The sequence below is a fragment of the Coregonus lavaretus genome, assembly GCF_964263955.1.
Source record: "Coregonus lavaretus genome assembly, chromosome: 36".
NCBI lineage: Eukaryota > Metazoa > Chordata > Actinopteri > Salmoniformes > Salmonidae > Coregonus > Coregonus lavaretus.
Window position 1 is genome coordinate 249,565 of NC_140023.1, and position 15,485 is coordinate 265,049.

At 46.5% G+C, this 15,485-nt stretch overlaps 1 protein-coding gene and 1 long non-coding RNA gene across 2 annotated transcripts in view; both read right to left on the reverse strand.

Annotated features, from left to right (window-relative positions):
* The window catches only part of LOC311110952 (transmembrane protein 150A-like), a 49,490-nt gene that overhangs the window by 10,792 nt on the left and 23,213 nt on the right, over positions 1 to 15,485 (reverse strand). The window contains exon 6 of the mRNA XM_084153599.1: positions 10,004 to 10,131. Coding sequence (XP_084009725.1) covers positions 10,004 to 10,131 — 128 coding nt within the window. The remainder of the gene's footprint in view (positions 1 to 10,003; positions 10,132 to 15,485) is intronic.
* LOC311110955 lies at positions 150 to 1,582 on the reverse strand. Its single transcript, XR_014610742.1, has 4 exons — positions 1,461 to 1,582; positions 1,165 to 1,363; positions 738 to 805; positions 150 to 191 (listed from the first exon to the last, which is right to left on the reverse strand). It is a non-coding gene; the product is annotated as an uncharacterized lncRNA (long non-coding RNA).

Genomic DNA, 15,485 nt, shown 5'->3' on the forward strand with positions numbered 1-15,485 from the left:
CTCAGTACAGTGGTACAGTACAGTATAACACCTCCTCAGTCCAGCGGTACAGTATAACACCTCCTCAGTACAGTGGTACAGTACAGTATAACACCTCCTCAGTACAGCGGTACAGTACAGTATAACGCCTCCTCAGTACAGCGGTACAGTATAACACCTCCTCAGTACAGTGGTACAGTACAGTATAACACCTCCTCAGTACAGCGGTACAGTACAGTATAACGCCTCCTCAGTACAGCGGTACAGTACAGTATAACACCTCCTCAGTACAGCGGTACAGTACAGTATAACACCTCCTCAGTACAGCGGTACAGTACAGTATAACACCTCCTCAGTACAGCGGTACAGTACAGTATAACACCTCAGTACAGTGGTACAGTATAACACCTCCTCAGTACAGCGGTACAGTACAGTATAACACCTCCTCAGTACAGCGGTACAGTACAGTATAACACCTCCTCAGTACAGCGGTACAGTACAGTATAACACCTCCTCAGTACAGCGGTACAGTACAGTATAACACCTCAGTACAGTGGTACAGTATAACACCTCCTCAGTACAGCGGTACAGTACAGTATAACACCTCCTCAGTACAGCGGTACAGTACAGTATAACACCTCAGTACAGTGGTACAGTATAACACCTCCTCAGTACAGCGGTACAGTACAGTATAACACCTCCTCAGTACAGCGGTACAGTACAGTATAACACCTCAGTACAGTGGTACAGTATAACACCTCCTCAGTACAGCGGTACAGTACAGTATAACACCTCCTCAGTACAGTGGTACAGTACAGTATAACACCTCCTCAGTCCAGCGGTACAGTATAACACCTCCTCAGTACAGCGGTACAGTACAGTATAACGCCTCCTCAGTACAGCGGTACAGTACAGTATAACACCTCCTCAGTACAGCGGTACAGTATAACACCTCCTCAGTACAGCGGTACAGTACAGTATAACGCCTCCTCAGTACAGCGGTACAGTACAGTATAACACCTCCTCAGTACAGCGGTACAGTACAGTATAACACCTCCTCAGTCCAGCGGTACAGTACAGTATAACACCTCCTCAGTCCAGCGGTACAGTACAGTATAACACCTCCTCAGTACAGTGGTACACTACAGTATAACACCTCCTCAGTACAGCGGTACAGTATAACACCTCCTCAGTACAGTGGTACAGTACAGTATAACACCTCCTCAGTACAGCGGTACAGTACAGTATAACGCCTCCTCAGTACAGTGGTACAGTACAGTATAACACCTCCTCAGTCCAGCGGTACAGTATAACACCTCCTCAGTACAGTGGTACAGTACAGTATAACACCTCCTCAGTACAGCGGTACAGTACAGTATAACACCTCCTCAGTCCAGCGGTACAGTACAGTATAACGCCTCCTCAGTACAGCGGTACAGTATAACACCTCCTCAGTACAGTGGTACAGTACAGTATAACACCTCCTCAGTACAGCGGTACAGTACAGTATAACGCCTCCTCAGTACAGCGGTACAGTACAGTATAACACCTCCTCAGTACAGCGGTACAGTACAGTATAACGCCTCCTCAGTACAGCGGTACAGTACAGTATAACACCTCCTCAGTCCAGCGGTACAGTACAGTATAACACCTCCTCAGTCCAGCGGTACAGTACAGTATAACACCTCCTCAGTCCAGCGGTACAGTACAGTATAACACCTCCTCAGTCCAGCGGTACAGTACAGTATAACACCTCCTCAGTCCAGCGGTACAGTACAGTATAACACCTCCTCAGTACAGTGGTACAGTACACTATAACGCCTCCTCAGTACAATGGTACAGTACAGTATAACACCTCCTCAGTACAGAGGTACAGTACAGTATAACACCTCCTCAGTCCAGCGGTACAGTACAGTATAACACCTCCTCAGTACAGCGGTACAGTACAGTATAACGCCTCCTCAGTACAGTGGTACAGTACAGTATAACACCTCCTCAGTACAGTGGTACAGTACAGTATAACACCTCCTCAGTCCAGCGGTACAGTACAGTATAACACCTCCTCAGTACAGTGGTACAGTACACTATAACGCCTCCTTAGTACAGTGGTACAGTACAGTATAACACCTCCTCAGTACAGAGGTACAGTATAACACCTCCTCAGTCCAGCGGTACAGTACAGTATAACACCTCCTCAGTCCAGCGGTACAGTACAGTATAACACCTCCTCAGTACAGCGGTACAGTACAGTATAACGCCTCCTCAGTACAGTGGTACAGTACAGTATAACACCTCCTCAATACAGCGGTACAGTACAGTATAACGCCTCCTTGTCCCTCCTGAATCTGATTACGCTGCCAGGCTCAAACACACAATACACATAGGAGCATGTGACCACACACACAGGCCTCAGTGGCACCAGACAGTCCGATCGGACCTGATAACAGAACAGCACACAAAGGAGCTTTAAAACAATACAGGGTACTGACCAGACCAAAGGGACCGACACAGAATGAATGAATGACATGTACTTGTGTGTCAAGTCACCTTTAGCAACTAGTATGCCAAGAGTGTGCAAAGCTGTCATAAATGCAAAGGGTGGCTATTTGAAGAATCTCAAATATAAAATATAGTTTGTTTTGTTTAACACTTTTTTGGTTACTACATCTCTCCATATGTGTTATTTCATAGTTTTGATATTTTCACTATTATTCTACAATGTAGAAAATAGTAAAAATAAAGAAAAACCCTGGAATGAGTAAGTGTTCTAAAACTTTTGACCGGTAGTGTATCTCTATGGCTCTTCCTATAAAATCAAAGACAAAACGGCCAGAGATGACAGCTACAGTATATAATTACTGTTGACATATTACACATAGCAGTGTTACAGATATAGACAGCTTGCAGTGGAGTCACACCTCTCATCCCTCTCCCCGTTAGCAGTGTCCATAAGGTAAATCCTATTGCTTCTGGTCCAACACCTTCCCATTCCGGTCACACACCAGTAGAGCTGAGGAGAGGAAAGTACTGCCTTTCTGCCAGTCTTTCCAATGTAAACCCCTTTAGCTAGCCATATGTTCGAATGCTGCCCGCCTGCCAAAGTCTGTAGTTGACTTTGGCAGGCAGCAAATGCTAGGATGTCATCAATCTAACTGTCGGAGGCAGGGTGAAGAGGCTGTGTAGCACACTGACATTTACATTTGAGTCATTTAGCAGACACTCTTATCCAGAGCAACTTACAGGAGCAATTAGGGTTAAGTGCCTTGCTCAAAGGCACATCGGCAGATTTTTCACCTAGTCGGGTCGGGATTCGAACCAGTGACCTTTTGGTTACTGGCCCAACGCTCTTAACCGCTAGGCTGGCTACCTGCCTGCCCCACACACGCACATGCTTATAACCATAACAAAGTAACTCTTGAAAGTGTGTCCTGGTAATATCCTGTATTTATTATGTTGCTAATGATGCTTTATGGACTGAAACAGACTGTAGCTTGAGGTAGGGGAGATTAGGTGAGAGGGACAAGCAGTTCAGAGGTCATGTAAGGGACGGAATAGAGGACCAAGAGGAGAATGCAGCGCGTAGAAAAGAGAGAGGGTTAATTGTGAGAGAGTGAATAACAGGCTTAGAAAGAGAAGGTAGGAAGGATCATTCAGAACTGGGAGTGGTGGAATGGTGAAATAGGTATAAAGAGAGGTGTGTGTGTGTGGCCCAGAGAACCTTCAGTTGTCTCTAGGGGAGAGAAGCAGACTGACTACCAGTCATGCCTTTCACACCTCCGCCCGCCTGCCTGTCACATCCCCTCATCTCTCCTCTCCCTCTCTCCCTTCTTTCTCCCCTCTCCTCTCCCTCTCTCCCTTCTTTCTCCCCTCTCCTCTCCCTTCTTTCTCCCCTCTCCTCCCCCTCTCTCCCTTCTTTCTCCCCTCTCCTCCCCCTCTCTCCCTTCTTTCTCCCCTCTCCTCTCCCCTCTCCTCTCCCCCTTCTTTCTCCCCTCTCCTCTCCCTCTCTCCCTTCTTTCTCCCCTCTCCTCCCCCTCCTTTCTCCCCTCTCCTCTCCCTCTCTCCCTTCTTTCTCCCCTCTCCTCTCCCTCTCTCCCTTCTTTCTCCCCTCTCCTGCTTTCCTGTGGTATCTCTCCCTTTTTTCTAACCCTCTCCTGCTTTCCTGTGGTCTCTCTCCCTTCTTTCTCCCCTCTCCTCCCCCTCTCTCCCTTCTTTCTCCCCTCTCCTCCCCCTCTCTCCCTTCTTTCTCCCCTCTCCTCCCCCTCTCTCCCTTCTTTCTCCCCTCTCCTCTCCCTTCTTTCTCCCCTCTCCTCCCCCTCTCTCCCTTCTTTCTCCCCTCTCCTCTCCCTCTCTCCCTTCTTTCTCCCCACTCCTCTCCTCTCCCTTCTTTCTCCCCTCTCCTGCTTTCCTGTGGTCTCTCTCCCTTCTTTCTCCCCTCTCCTGCTTTCCTGTGGTCTCTCTCCCTTCTTTCTCCCCTCTCCTACTTTCCTGTGGTCTCTCTCCCTTCTTTCTCCCCTCTCCTGCTTTCCTGTGGTCTCTCTCCCTTCTTTCTCCCCTCTCCTGCTTTCCTGTGGTCTCTCTCCCTTATTTCTCCCCTCTCCTGCTTTCCCGTGGTCTCTCTCCCTTCTTTCTCCCCTCTCCTGCTTTCCTGTGGTCTCTCTCCCTTCTTTCTCCCCTCTCCTGCTTTCCCGTGGTCTCTCTCCCTTCTTTCTCCCCTCTCCTGCTTTCCTGTGGTCTCTCTCCCTTCTTTCTCCCCTCTCCTGCTTTCCTGTGGTCTCTCTCCCTTCTTTCTCCCCTCTCCTCTCCCTCTCTCCCTTCTTTCTCCCCTCTCCTCTCCCTTCTTTCTCCCCTCTCCTCCCCCTCTCTCCCTTCTTTCTCCCCTCTCCTCCCCCTCTCTCCCTTCTTTCTCCCCTCTCCTCTCCCCTCTCCTCTCCCCTTTCTTTCTCCCCTCTCCTCTCCCTCTCTCCCTTCTTTCTCCCCTCTCCTCCCCCTCCTTTCTCCCCTCTCCTCTCCCTCTCTCCCTTCTTTCTCCCCTCTCCTCTCCCTCTCTCCCTTCTTTCTCCCCTCTCCTGCTTTCCTGTGGTCTCTCTCCCTTTTTTCTCCCCTCTCCTGCTTTCCTGTGGTCTCTCTCCCTTCTTTCTCCCCTCTCCTCCCCCTCTCTCCCTTCTTTCTCCCCTCTCCTCCCCCTCTCTCCCTTCTTTCTCCCCTCTCCTCCCCCTCTCTCCCTTCTTTCTCCCCTCTCCTCTCCCTCTCTCCCTTCTTTCTCCCCTCTCCTCCCCCTCTCTCCCTTCTTTCTCCCCTCTCCTCTCCCTCTCTCCCTTCTTTCTCCCCTCTCCTCTCCTCTCCCTTCTTTCTCCCCTCTCCTGCTTTCCTGTGGTCTCTCTCCCTTCTTTCTCCCCTCTCCTGCTTTCCTGTGGTCTCCCACCCTTCTTTCTCCCCTCTCCTGCTTTCCTGTGGTCTCTCTCCCTTCTTTCTCCCCTCTCCTGCTTTCCTGTGGTCTCTCTCCCTTATTTCTCCCCTCTCCTGCTTTCCTGTGGTCTCTCTCCCTTCTTTCTCCCCTCTCCTGCTTTCCTGTGGTCTCCCTCCCTTCTTTCTCCCCTCTCCTGCTTTCCTGTGGTCTCTCTCCCTTCTTTCTCCCCTCTCCTGCTTTCCTGTAGTCTCTCTCCCTTCTTTCTCCCCTCTCCTGCTTTCCTGTGGTCTCTCTCCCTTCTTTCTCCCCTCTCCTGCTTTCCTGTGGTCTCTCTCCCTTCTTTCTCCCCTCTCCTGCTTTCCTGTGGTCTCTCTCCCTTCTTTCTCCCCTCTCCTGCTTTCCTGTGGTCTCTCTCCCTTCTTTCTCCCCTCTCCTGCTTTCCTGTGGTCTCTCTCCCTTCTTTCTCCCCTCTCCTGCTTTCCTGTGGTCTCTCTCCCTTCTTTCTCCCCTCTCCTGCTTTCCTGTGGTCTCTCTCCCTTCTTTCTCCCCTCTCCTGCTTTCCTGTGGTCTCTCTCCCTTCTTTCTCCCCTCTCCTGCTTTCCTGTGGTCTCTCTCCCTTCTTTCTCCCCTCTCCTGCTTTCCTGTGGTCTCTCTCCCTTCTTTCTCCCCTCTCCTGCTTTCCCGTGGTCTCTCTCCCTTCTTTCTCCCCTCTCCTGCTTTCCCGTGGTCTCTCTCCCTTCTTTCTCCCCTCTCCTGCTTTCCTGTGGTCTCTCTCCCTTCTTTCTCCCCTCTCCTGCTTTCCTGTGGTCTCTCTCCCTTCTTTCTCCCCTCTCCTGCTTTCCTGTGGTCTATCTCCCTTCTTTCTCCCCTCTCCTGCTTTCCTGTGGTCTCTCTCCCTTCTTTCTCCCCTCTCCTGCTTTCCTGTGGTCTCTCTCCCGGCCAGCGGCCACAGAGGGAACACCCGAAGAAATGTACTATTCAAATCCACCCCTGGTGTGTGTGTGTGTGTGTGTGTGTCTGGGGCCATCTATTCAGGTCCTCTCCTGTCTAAAAGGATCTGAGTCAAAGAGCCCTGCCCTGCCACAGTCTTGCATAACACAACATGATGTTCTAATGGTCTTATTATAGCCTAATACTGATGGTGTTGTTTCTGATGCTCTCTCTATCACTCTGTGAGGCTCTCATCTTAGGTTAGTGCTACTGTGCCAGCTGCAATCACTGCCTATTATATTTTCCCTGCTTCAAATTGGTCTACTAATGTGATTGTTAAATATGGTATGTCTATATGTATTTATGTAGCTATACATGTATAACATATCTATATTTGCATTGTTTTGCGTAGCTAATTTGTTGGATGAATTAAGTTTTATAGAATTGAATTGAGATGATATGTCATCCAACACCACCGCAGTGGAGACTGGCTCTGATTGGTGATTGAATACAGAAAGTTCCAGAGACTGGCTCTGATTGGGTACAGATGGGGTCTGTGACACGTGTGCACACAGTGCTTTCCTGGCTGTTACAAACACACATGCCGTGATGACTCACTTCCCTCCCCCGTAATAAAATTTCCCCTCGGTTTTCCACAACGTACTGCTGGCAGACAGGCCCCAGAGGATAGGAGGGATAGAGGGAGAAAGGGATAGGAAAGGGAGTCCCTGCTGTTACTTTCGCTTTGACACACACACCAAAGAGGCTAAAGGCGTCCGCATGCTTCCCATCCGAAACAGTTCGTGCACATATTATGGCGACATTTTGTGACGTTTTTGTTCGTTTCGGTCTTCGGCAAGGGTTTTTTCGGTTGTTCGTGCACACAAAAAATCTTCCTGTGGCAAACCGAATTTCAGTAGCCGAAGTCTACGCCCCTTCTTTGGTGATTGGTCAACTGTAGGGATTTTTCAATATAGTGTTTGTTGTTGTTCAACGAGAGACGACTCGTTTTCATGCACATTGTTTTATTTAGAAATATTAGTTAGATGTACAATTGCGCGACTAAGATCTCCTCTGCAAAAACGTCAAAATGAATGGCAGATTTCTTGAGTTAAATTATTTTAGATTAATTCAGACTATTTGGCTATGGCATCTCAAAAATGGACAAACAGTACTATTGCCATATGCGAGCACACTAGTTTGGCTCGCCTAGCCGAACTGAAGCATGCTGACCCCTTTAACCCTACCCCTGTCAGAGCCCACACTTAAGCAAGGGACTGTGTTAAACTGGCCTCCGAGAGGTGTGGTTCAGAGGAGGCTGGTGGGAGAAGCTATAGGAGGACAGGCTCATTGTAATGACTGGAATGGAATAAATAGAATGTGTCAAACATGTGGTTTCCATATGTTAGATGTGTTTGATACCGTTCCATTGATTCCACTCCAACTATTACAATGAGCCCATCCTCCTATAGCTCCTCTCACCAGCCTCCTCTGGTGGGGCTAGAGGTGTGAGGCTGAATGAGAGGCCCTATCAACAGCTTCAGCGGAGTAGGGGTCCTAATACTGAAGAAAACCGTTAAACTAAAACCATTCAACTAAAACACCATCAGAAGACTCCTTTCCCTGAGAAAAGAAAATATGTTGGCCAGCAGGTAGCCTAGCTGTAAAGAGCGTTGGGCCAGTAACGAAAGGTCACTGGTTTGAATCCCAAGCCGACTAGGTGAAAAATATTTTCTTGAGCAAGGGTTATCCTGCCCCGGGGCTCTACTTTGTCAGTCTATTGGTCACTAAACATGGTGCCTCACTCTCTCAACACACAACCCTGTCTTACAACCTCCCCCTGTCAGGAAGCTCGCTCATGAACACCTTGAGTCATATAAAGACATGGCATGATGACTAATTCTTAGTTAGGAATTTGAAGCTTTTGCTTTGATAAGATGAAGTTTCAGTTTGTTTGACAAAGACATTTGGGATGCTTCTCATTAATTATCCTTTTGTCTTTGTTTCTTTGTAAGTACTTTTATTTTATTATGTTATGATGTGAAACACTGTGTTACTTGTATTGAAAAGCGCTATTACAAATAAAGTTATTATTATTAATATTATCTTCAAATTCTGCACCTTTTCTAATATCCCTCTAGTGTATTTAGTAGGTGTACATTGCAAGGAAGGAGAGGGTGCAGTGGGAATATAAACTAAGCTGGACAGAAAGCTCAGACATACAGTACACAACTTCCTGTATTTTCGCTGAGCCACCAGATTTGTTAGAGGGAACACAGAAAGACGTAAAATGCGCGCCTAAGACCTCCTCTGCAAAAACATCTAAATTAATGACTATTTTGAGGAGGTGTACACTGGCTACGGCGTCTCAAGGTGGGACAAACAGTATTATTGCCGCTTTTTCCTTGAGTATGCGAGTCACAAACGTTCACTTCGCCTAGTCGAGTTCTGCTAGGAGCAAACAGAACATAGTATGCAGACGCCTTAAGGAGAATCAGGGGAGTAGTGAAGGTGTCAGCTTTACACCTCTCCTCTCCAATTTTGTTATAAAGAGTCCATGTCTGGCATTCAGGGTAGAAACAGCCTGTACACACACCACTTCCTTCCACAAACACACCACCTGGAGCCCAGAACACCCAGAGAGTAGGCAGTAGAGTTGCAAAATATTTTTTTTTTTTCAGAAATCCTGGTGGAGGATTCCTGAAATCAGGAGGGAAAAAGCGGGTAGGTAATCCTCGGTCTAGGAATCGTCGTTCTCTGAAATACCTGGGAATTTTATGAATATTTGCAGAATTTTACAAGCCTAGTAGAGAGTAGGGATAGACAGAGAGAAGGAAAGAGGAAGTCATTCAGACATAATTGATTGCAGGCAAAGGCCTAATGTACTGCATGTTTGTAAGAACCATTCCCCCTCCCCCCCTCCACTAGTCTCTACGGCAACCCTCCTATAGTACCCCAAATTGATGCCCCAAGTCACCCGCACATGCGCACACACACACAGCTCCAAGTCCAGGCACGGTGCCAAAGTTCCAAATATTTCAACTTGCAGAAACTCAGTCCTGAACAACCAACAACCACAGGGCAGGAATGAAGGTGGGGCGCTGCGTTAACTACCCTAATAATGTGTGTGTGTATTGGTGTCTGTCTGTGTGTGTGTGTGTTCCCATATGTGAGTGGTCCATAACTACAACATGAAGCAGGTCTGGAATGCAGTGGCACCAGCAGAGGAAGGAGAGGAGAGAGAGGGAGGAGAGGAGGAGAGAATAGAGAAGGGTTGGGGCAGCGGAGGAGAGGTAGAGGTAGAGGGGGGGGGGGGCAGATGAGGAGAGTGAAGGATTAGGAGCAGCGGACAAATGGAGGTGTGGCGGGATATGAGGTGGTTGGGGGCACTGAGTTTTCCCTGAAAATACAAGATGATGCCAAGCCAAGTCTTTCCCTAACACATTTCTCCTGATGCATACCGTGAGACCTACACAACACTTGTTGGGAAAACTGGATTCTGGATGAAGCATCTCTTTATGGCAAAAAAATGTGTGCCAATTTTCATGCTTCTATACCAAAGTGAACAATACTGTATCATTTGGAGCTTATCTACTGGACTATGATGCGGTGCTGCATGAAACTGTTGTGAAACAGCCATGAAAACGGTGATTGTGGAACAGTTGTTGCGTTGCTGAACGTACGTACCTGGAAGTTGCCGATCATGATAAGTCCTGCAGCACAGATCCAGCCGGTGGACAGGCCCGCTGTGTTCAACACACAGTTCTGATACTTCTCTATCACATGGGCATAACGTAGGAATACTATCACCATCACTGTGGGGAGAGAGAGAAAGAGAGAGAGCTTTTCAGTGGTTTCCAGGAAATTCACAAGGTGACTGAATACTAGGGAAGGGAGGGGGAAGAAGAGGGAAGAGAGTGGGAGGGAGGGAGGGAGGGGAGAGTGGGAGGGAGGGAGGGGAGAGTGGGAGGGAGGGGAGAGTGGGAGGGAGGGGGAGAGTGAGAGGGAGGGAGGGAGGGGAGAGTGGGAGGTGGGTAGAGAACTAGTGTCTTGACCTCAAGCCGAGATGCCCGGGTCATGTTCATAAGGTCATGCAACAGAAAACTTTTTTAAATGTTTTGCAACGGAAAACAAAAATGTTTCTAATTTCACAAGTCCACATAATGCCTCCCTGTTTCAGTTTTTTTAATTCTGTTTAATCCCTAATGAACAGGGGCCCGTTCCAAGGAGGGAGGGACTAGTACTGTGTTGACGTAGGGCCTCCACCACAGGCTCCTTAGGGTAGGGTTTCCTCAATGGTGGGTCGTAATACCATTGTTGCTCAACCCAGACAGGTGTTGGTATGGTGATTGCCGTGCCAACGCTGCCAACCCTGCCTAGCATCACTACAGGGGACACAGTCAGGACAAAGAGACAGAGAAGACAAAGGCACCACAGTTCTGACAATAACTTAAACATACACTATGGGAAATAAGGAATTCTGGCAGTAAACATGCGCCTAGGGGCAGAGTGACGTTGTGAAAGAACAGACCAACAAAAGCAGCTAGCTAGAGTTCCCCTGCCGCAAGGCATTAAGCTGAAGACACACGGACAGTGGTAAGAAGAAAATAAAATGGGGTTTCATTATGTGTGTGTGTGTGTGTTCAGTGCGCCCAAGTCATTTCAGAGAAGTGAGGTAAGTTACGAGCATGGAAAAACAAACGGCCTTGTCTTGTAGGAAAAGGAAATTATACCTTATTTCTCTCTCTGTGTTCTGGTTTCTATTCAACAGAGAACACTTTGAGAGGAGAAAGAAAGCTAATTGGCGTTTACTGCATTCAATTACAGTGTCTGTCTGGTCTGTGCACTGGCTGGTTGCCTAGCTAGCGGTCCTGGTCAATAAGGTCCAGCTGTGTTTTTACTTAAAAACAACAGTTTCCATATTGAAGCCTTCAATAGTGCTCGACCCTACTGTAGGCTTTTAATGCTGAAACATGTTGAAGTTTGATAACAAAATATAAATTTCCCCCTAAAACGGCTAAACTTCTCTGGCAGTACACTCAGTGTTGTTGACCATAGCAACAGTATCCTTCTCCTCTGAGAATACCGGTCATCCCTGTCATCCCATAATAGATTCAAATGCAAACTCAGGATGTGTACTAACTAAAGCAATTGATGAGTAAGCATCTGCAGTGACCTCCATGTTACCATGGAAGGACATACTGTAGCACCTCTGAACAAGGTTCACTAGCTGGAAGAAAACTGGACTGAAACAGGGAGGGACTACCTGAACTCCAATAAGAAAAGCTTGTTTTCATTTTCCATTGCAAAACGTTTTGTTATGTTTGCAATGGGTGCCCTAATGAACACGACCCTGGCCTTGCAATGAAGAACATGGCTATGGACATTTCCAACAGCTAATACCAAATTAAAGTAAACGTGCCCCTACCACAGAACATCATGTGCCTGTTCCTGTTCCATCCCCTACCCCGCTGTCCCCACTACTCGCCGGGTTGCTCTGATTCTCTCTGAACTCAGGAAGGAGAGGGGGAAACTGAGCCATGGCTTTGAGCCAGACCCACCCTGTATTCGAGAGTATGCTGCGTCTCAACCGATGGCGGGCACAACACAAACACCTCAGATGATGACATTTTTTTCATGAAATTATCAAATCGTTTGAAAACCCTTTCGTAAGCTTTTAAATTATATCAAACTCAACAGTTTATATCTTCCAGTGATGAAGACATGGATGTCTCGTGGTATGGTGGGGTATGCAAAATGGGTCAACTTTGGGCACTTCTATCTCCTGAATGTTTTGGCATTCAGGTCCAGAAAGTCACTTTCTGACCACTTCTTCCATGGGCAAATATGTATGGGAAGTTTGGTTCAAATCAAAAGGGGTGCAGTCAAAAAGGGATTGAAATCAAATGGAACGATGCATGCTCTACAAAGTCAGCTGCTACACACCCTAAAGTCGCAGCTCCCTGAAGCTTCGATCGAAACCAAAGCTAATGTTTCTTCTATTCATTACGACCCCCCTCCCTGTTTTCTACCCAATATGGAGGGATTGGCTATCTGTGTTCTCTGTGGGGTCAAGTCAGAGCTAAGTTAAGCTATCTGTGTTCTCTGTGGGGTCAAGTCAGAGCTAAGTTAAGCTATCTGTGTTCTCTGTGGGGTCAAGTCAGAGCTAAGTTAAGCTATCTGTGTTCTCTGTGGGGTCAAGTCAGAGCTAAGTTAAGTGAGGGAAAGCTCTTATTGAGGCTCCAGGAGGGACAAATGTCCTGGGCTACGTCCCTAACGGCACCCTATTTCCTACATAGTACACTACTTTTAACCAGCGCCCTCTGAATAGTGCACTGTAGGGAATAGTGTGTCATTTGGGTCGCAGTCCTGCACTAAAATATGTAATGTTTAAAGGGATAGTTCACCCAAATTACAAAAATGGCACATTGGTTTTCTTACCCTGTAAGTAGACTATGGACAAGGTATGGCAGCAATCCATGCTTTGGTTTAGATTCCCTGGCACTTTTTCCACATTATCAATATTAGCATTTTTTGCACATCATGTTCAAATCATCCAAAAGTATCTAGAATTGATTGTGAAGCTCCACAGAGTCATTAATAGATTAACATGATGTGTGAAAAATGCTAATATTGGTCCCATGACTAGAATTGGATTTGTGAAACAAATGCTAAAACATTAGCATGTGGAAACAGTGCCAGGGAAACTAAACCCTTTGGGTGAACTATCCCTTTAAACTCAGTAAGTCTCATTTACGTTATTTGTGATGGTGAAATACCAAACTGTCGGGCGACAAAACAAACCCAGGCAAGACATAATGTCAACAAACCCAGGCAAGACATAATGTCAACAAACCCAGGCAAGACATAATGTCAACAAACCCAGGCAAGACATAATGTCAACAAACCCAGGCAAGACATAATGTCAACAAACCCAGGCAAGACATAATGTCAACAAACCCAGGCAAGACATAATGTCAACAAACCCAGGCAAGATATAATGTAAACAAACCCAGGCAAGACATAATGTCAACAAACCCAGGCAAGACATAATATAAACAAACCCAGGCCAGTCATAACGTTCTCGTTATGAGAGTTCTCAAGCAGCCGCTGGGCCAGCCACCCTTCTATCAGTCAGTATCAGACAGCTGGTGTTCTCCTTTTCTTGTCGCCTACAAAAAGCATGTAGGCTACTCTACTGCATTATAACAATTCAAATTTACAAGTGGAGTCAGCTATGAACGTTAGTGCAGTAAAATGTCATTCTATTTTACATAGTCAAGTTCAACAATATAGGTCTCCTACTGCGGTGCAACGGTAAAGCCATTATCTGCTTGATCTCTTGCAGTGCAAACACTTGCCTGGAAAAGTCGACCCTCAGCAACTATAGGGTTGAATTATAAAATACATTTGCCATCAAAAGACTGCAATAGTAAACTCAACGTCCAAGAGGAAAACAACCAGCCAGCTAGTAACTCCAGCAAATACAATGTAGATAGTATGTATAAGCTGGAAGTAGAGGCCTAAGCATTGTTGTTCACTAGTTTACTCCAATTAGGGAAGGGGTGGTGGGGTTGGAATGTAATAAAGGGAAATATATTTAAAAAAAGGAAATGTATACAGTGGGGAAAAAAAGTATTTAGTCAGCCACCAATTGTGCAAGTTCTCCCACTTAAAAAGATGAGAGAGGCCTGTAATTTTCATCATAGGTTCACGTCAACTATGACAGACAAAATGAGAAGAAAATTCCAGAAAATCACATTGTAAGATTTTTTATGAATTTATTTGCAAATTATGGTGGAAAATAAGTATTTGGTCACCTACAAACAAGCAAGATTTCTGGCTCTCACAGACCTGTAACTTCTTCTTTAAGAGGCTCCTCTGTCCTCCACTCGTTACCTGTATTAATGGCACCTTTTTGAACTTGTTATCAGTATAAAAGACACCTGTCCACAACCTCAAACAGTCACACTCCAAACTCCACTATGGCCAAGACCAAAGAGCTGTCAAAGGACACCAGAAACAAAATTGTAGACCTGCACCAGGCTGGGAAGACTGAATCTGCAATAGGTAAGCAGCTTGGTTTGAAGAAATCAACTCTGGGAGCAATTATTAGGAAATGGAAGACATACAAGACCACTGATAATCTCCCTCGATCTGGGGCTCCACGCAAGATCTCACCTCGTGGGGTCAAAATGATCACAAGAATGGTGAGCAAAAATCCCAGAACCACACAGGGGGACCTAGTGAATGACCCGCAGAGAGCTGGGACCAAAGTAACAAAGCCTACCATCAGCAACACACTACGCCGCCAGGGACTGAAATCCTGCAGTGCCAGACGTGTCCCCCTGCTTAAGCCAGTACATGTCCAGGCCCGTCTGAAGTTTGCTAGAGTGCATTTGGATGATCCAGAAGAGGATTGGGAGAATGTCATATGGTCAGATGAAACCAAAATATAACTTTTTGGTAAAAACTCAACTCGCCGTGTTTGGAGGACAAAGAATGCTGAGTTGCATCCAAAGAACACCATACCTACTGTGAAGCATGGGGGTGGAAACATCATGCTTTGGGGCTGTTTTTCTGCAAAGGGACCAGGACGACTGATCCGTGTAAAGGAAAGAATGAATGGGGCCATGTATCGTGAGATTTTGAGTGAAAACCTCCTTCCATCAGCAAGGGCATTGAAGATGAAACGTGCCTGGGTCTTTCAGCATGACAATGATCCCAAACACACCACCCGGGCAACGAAGGAGTGGCTTCGTAATAAGCATTTCAAGGTCCTGGAGTGGCCTAGCCAGTCTCCAGATCTCAACCCCATAGAAAATCTTTGGAGGGAGTTGAAAGTCCGTGTTGCCCAGCGACAGCCCCAAAACATCACTGCTCTAGAGGAGATCTGCATGGAGGAATGGGCCAAAATACCAGCAACAGTGTGTGAAAACCTTGTGAAGACTTACAGAAAACGTTTTACCTGTGTCATTGCCAACAAAGGGTATATAACACAGTATTGAGAAACTTTTGTTATTGACCAAATACTTATTTTCCACCATAATTTACAAATAAATTCATAAAAAATCCTACAATGTGATTTTCAGGATTTTTTTTCTCATTTTGTCTGTCATAGTTGACGTGTACCTATGATGAAAATTACAGGCCTCTCTCATCATTTTAA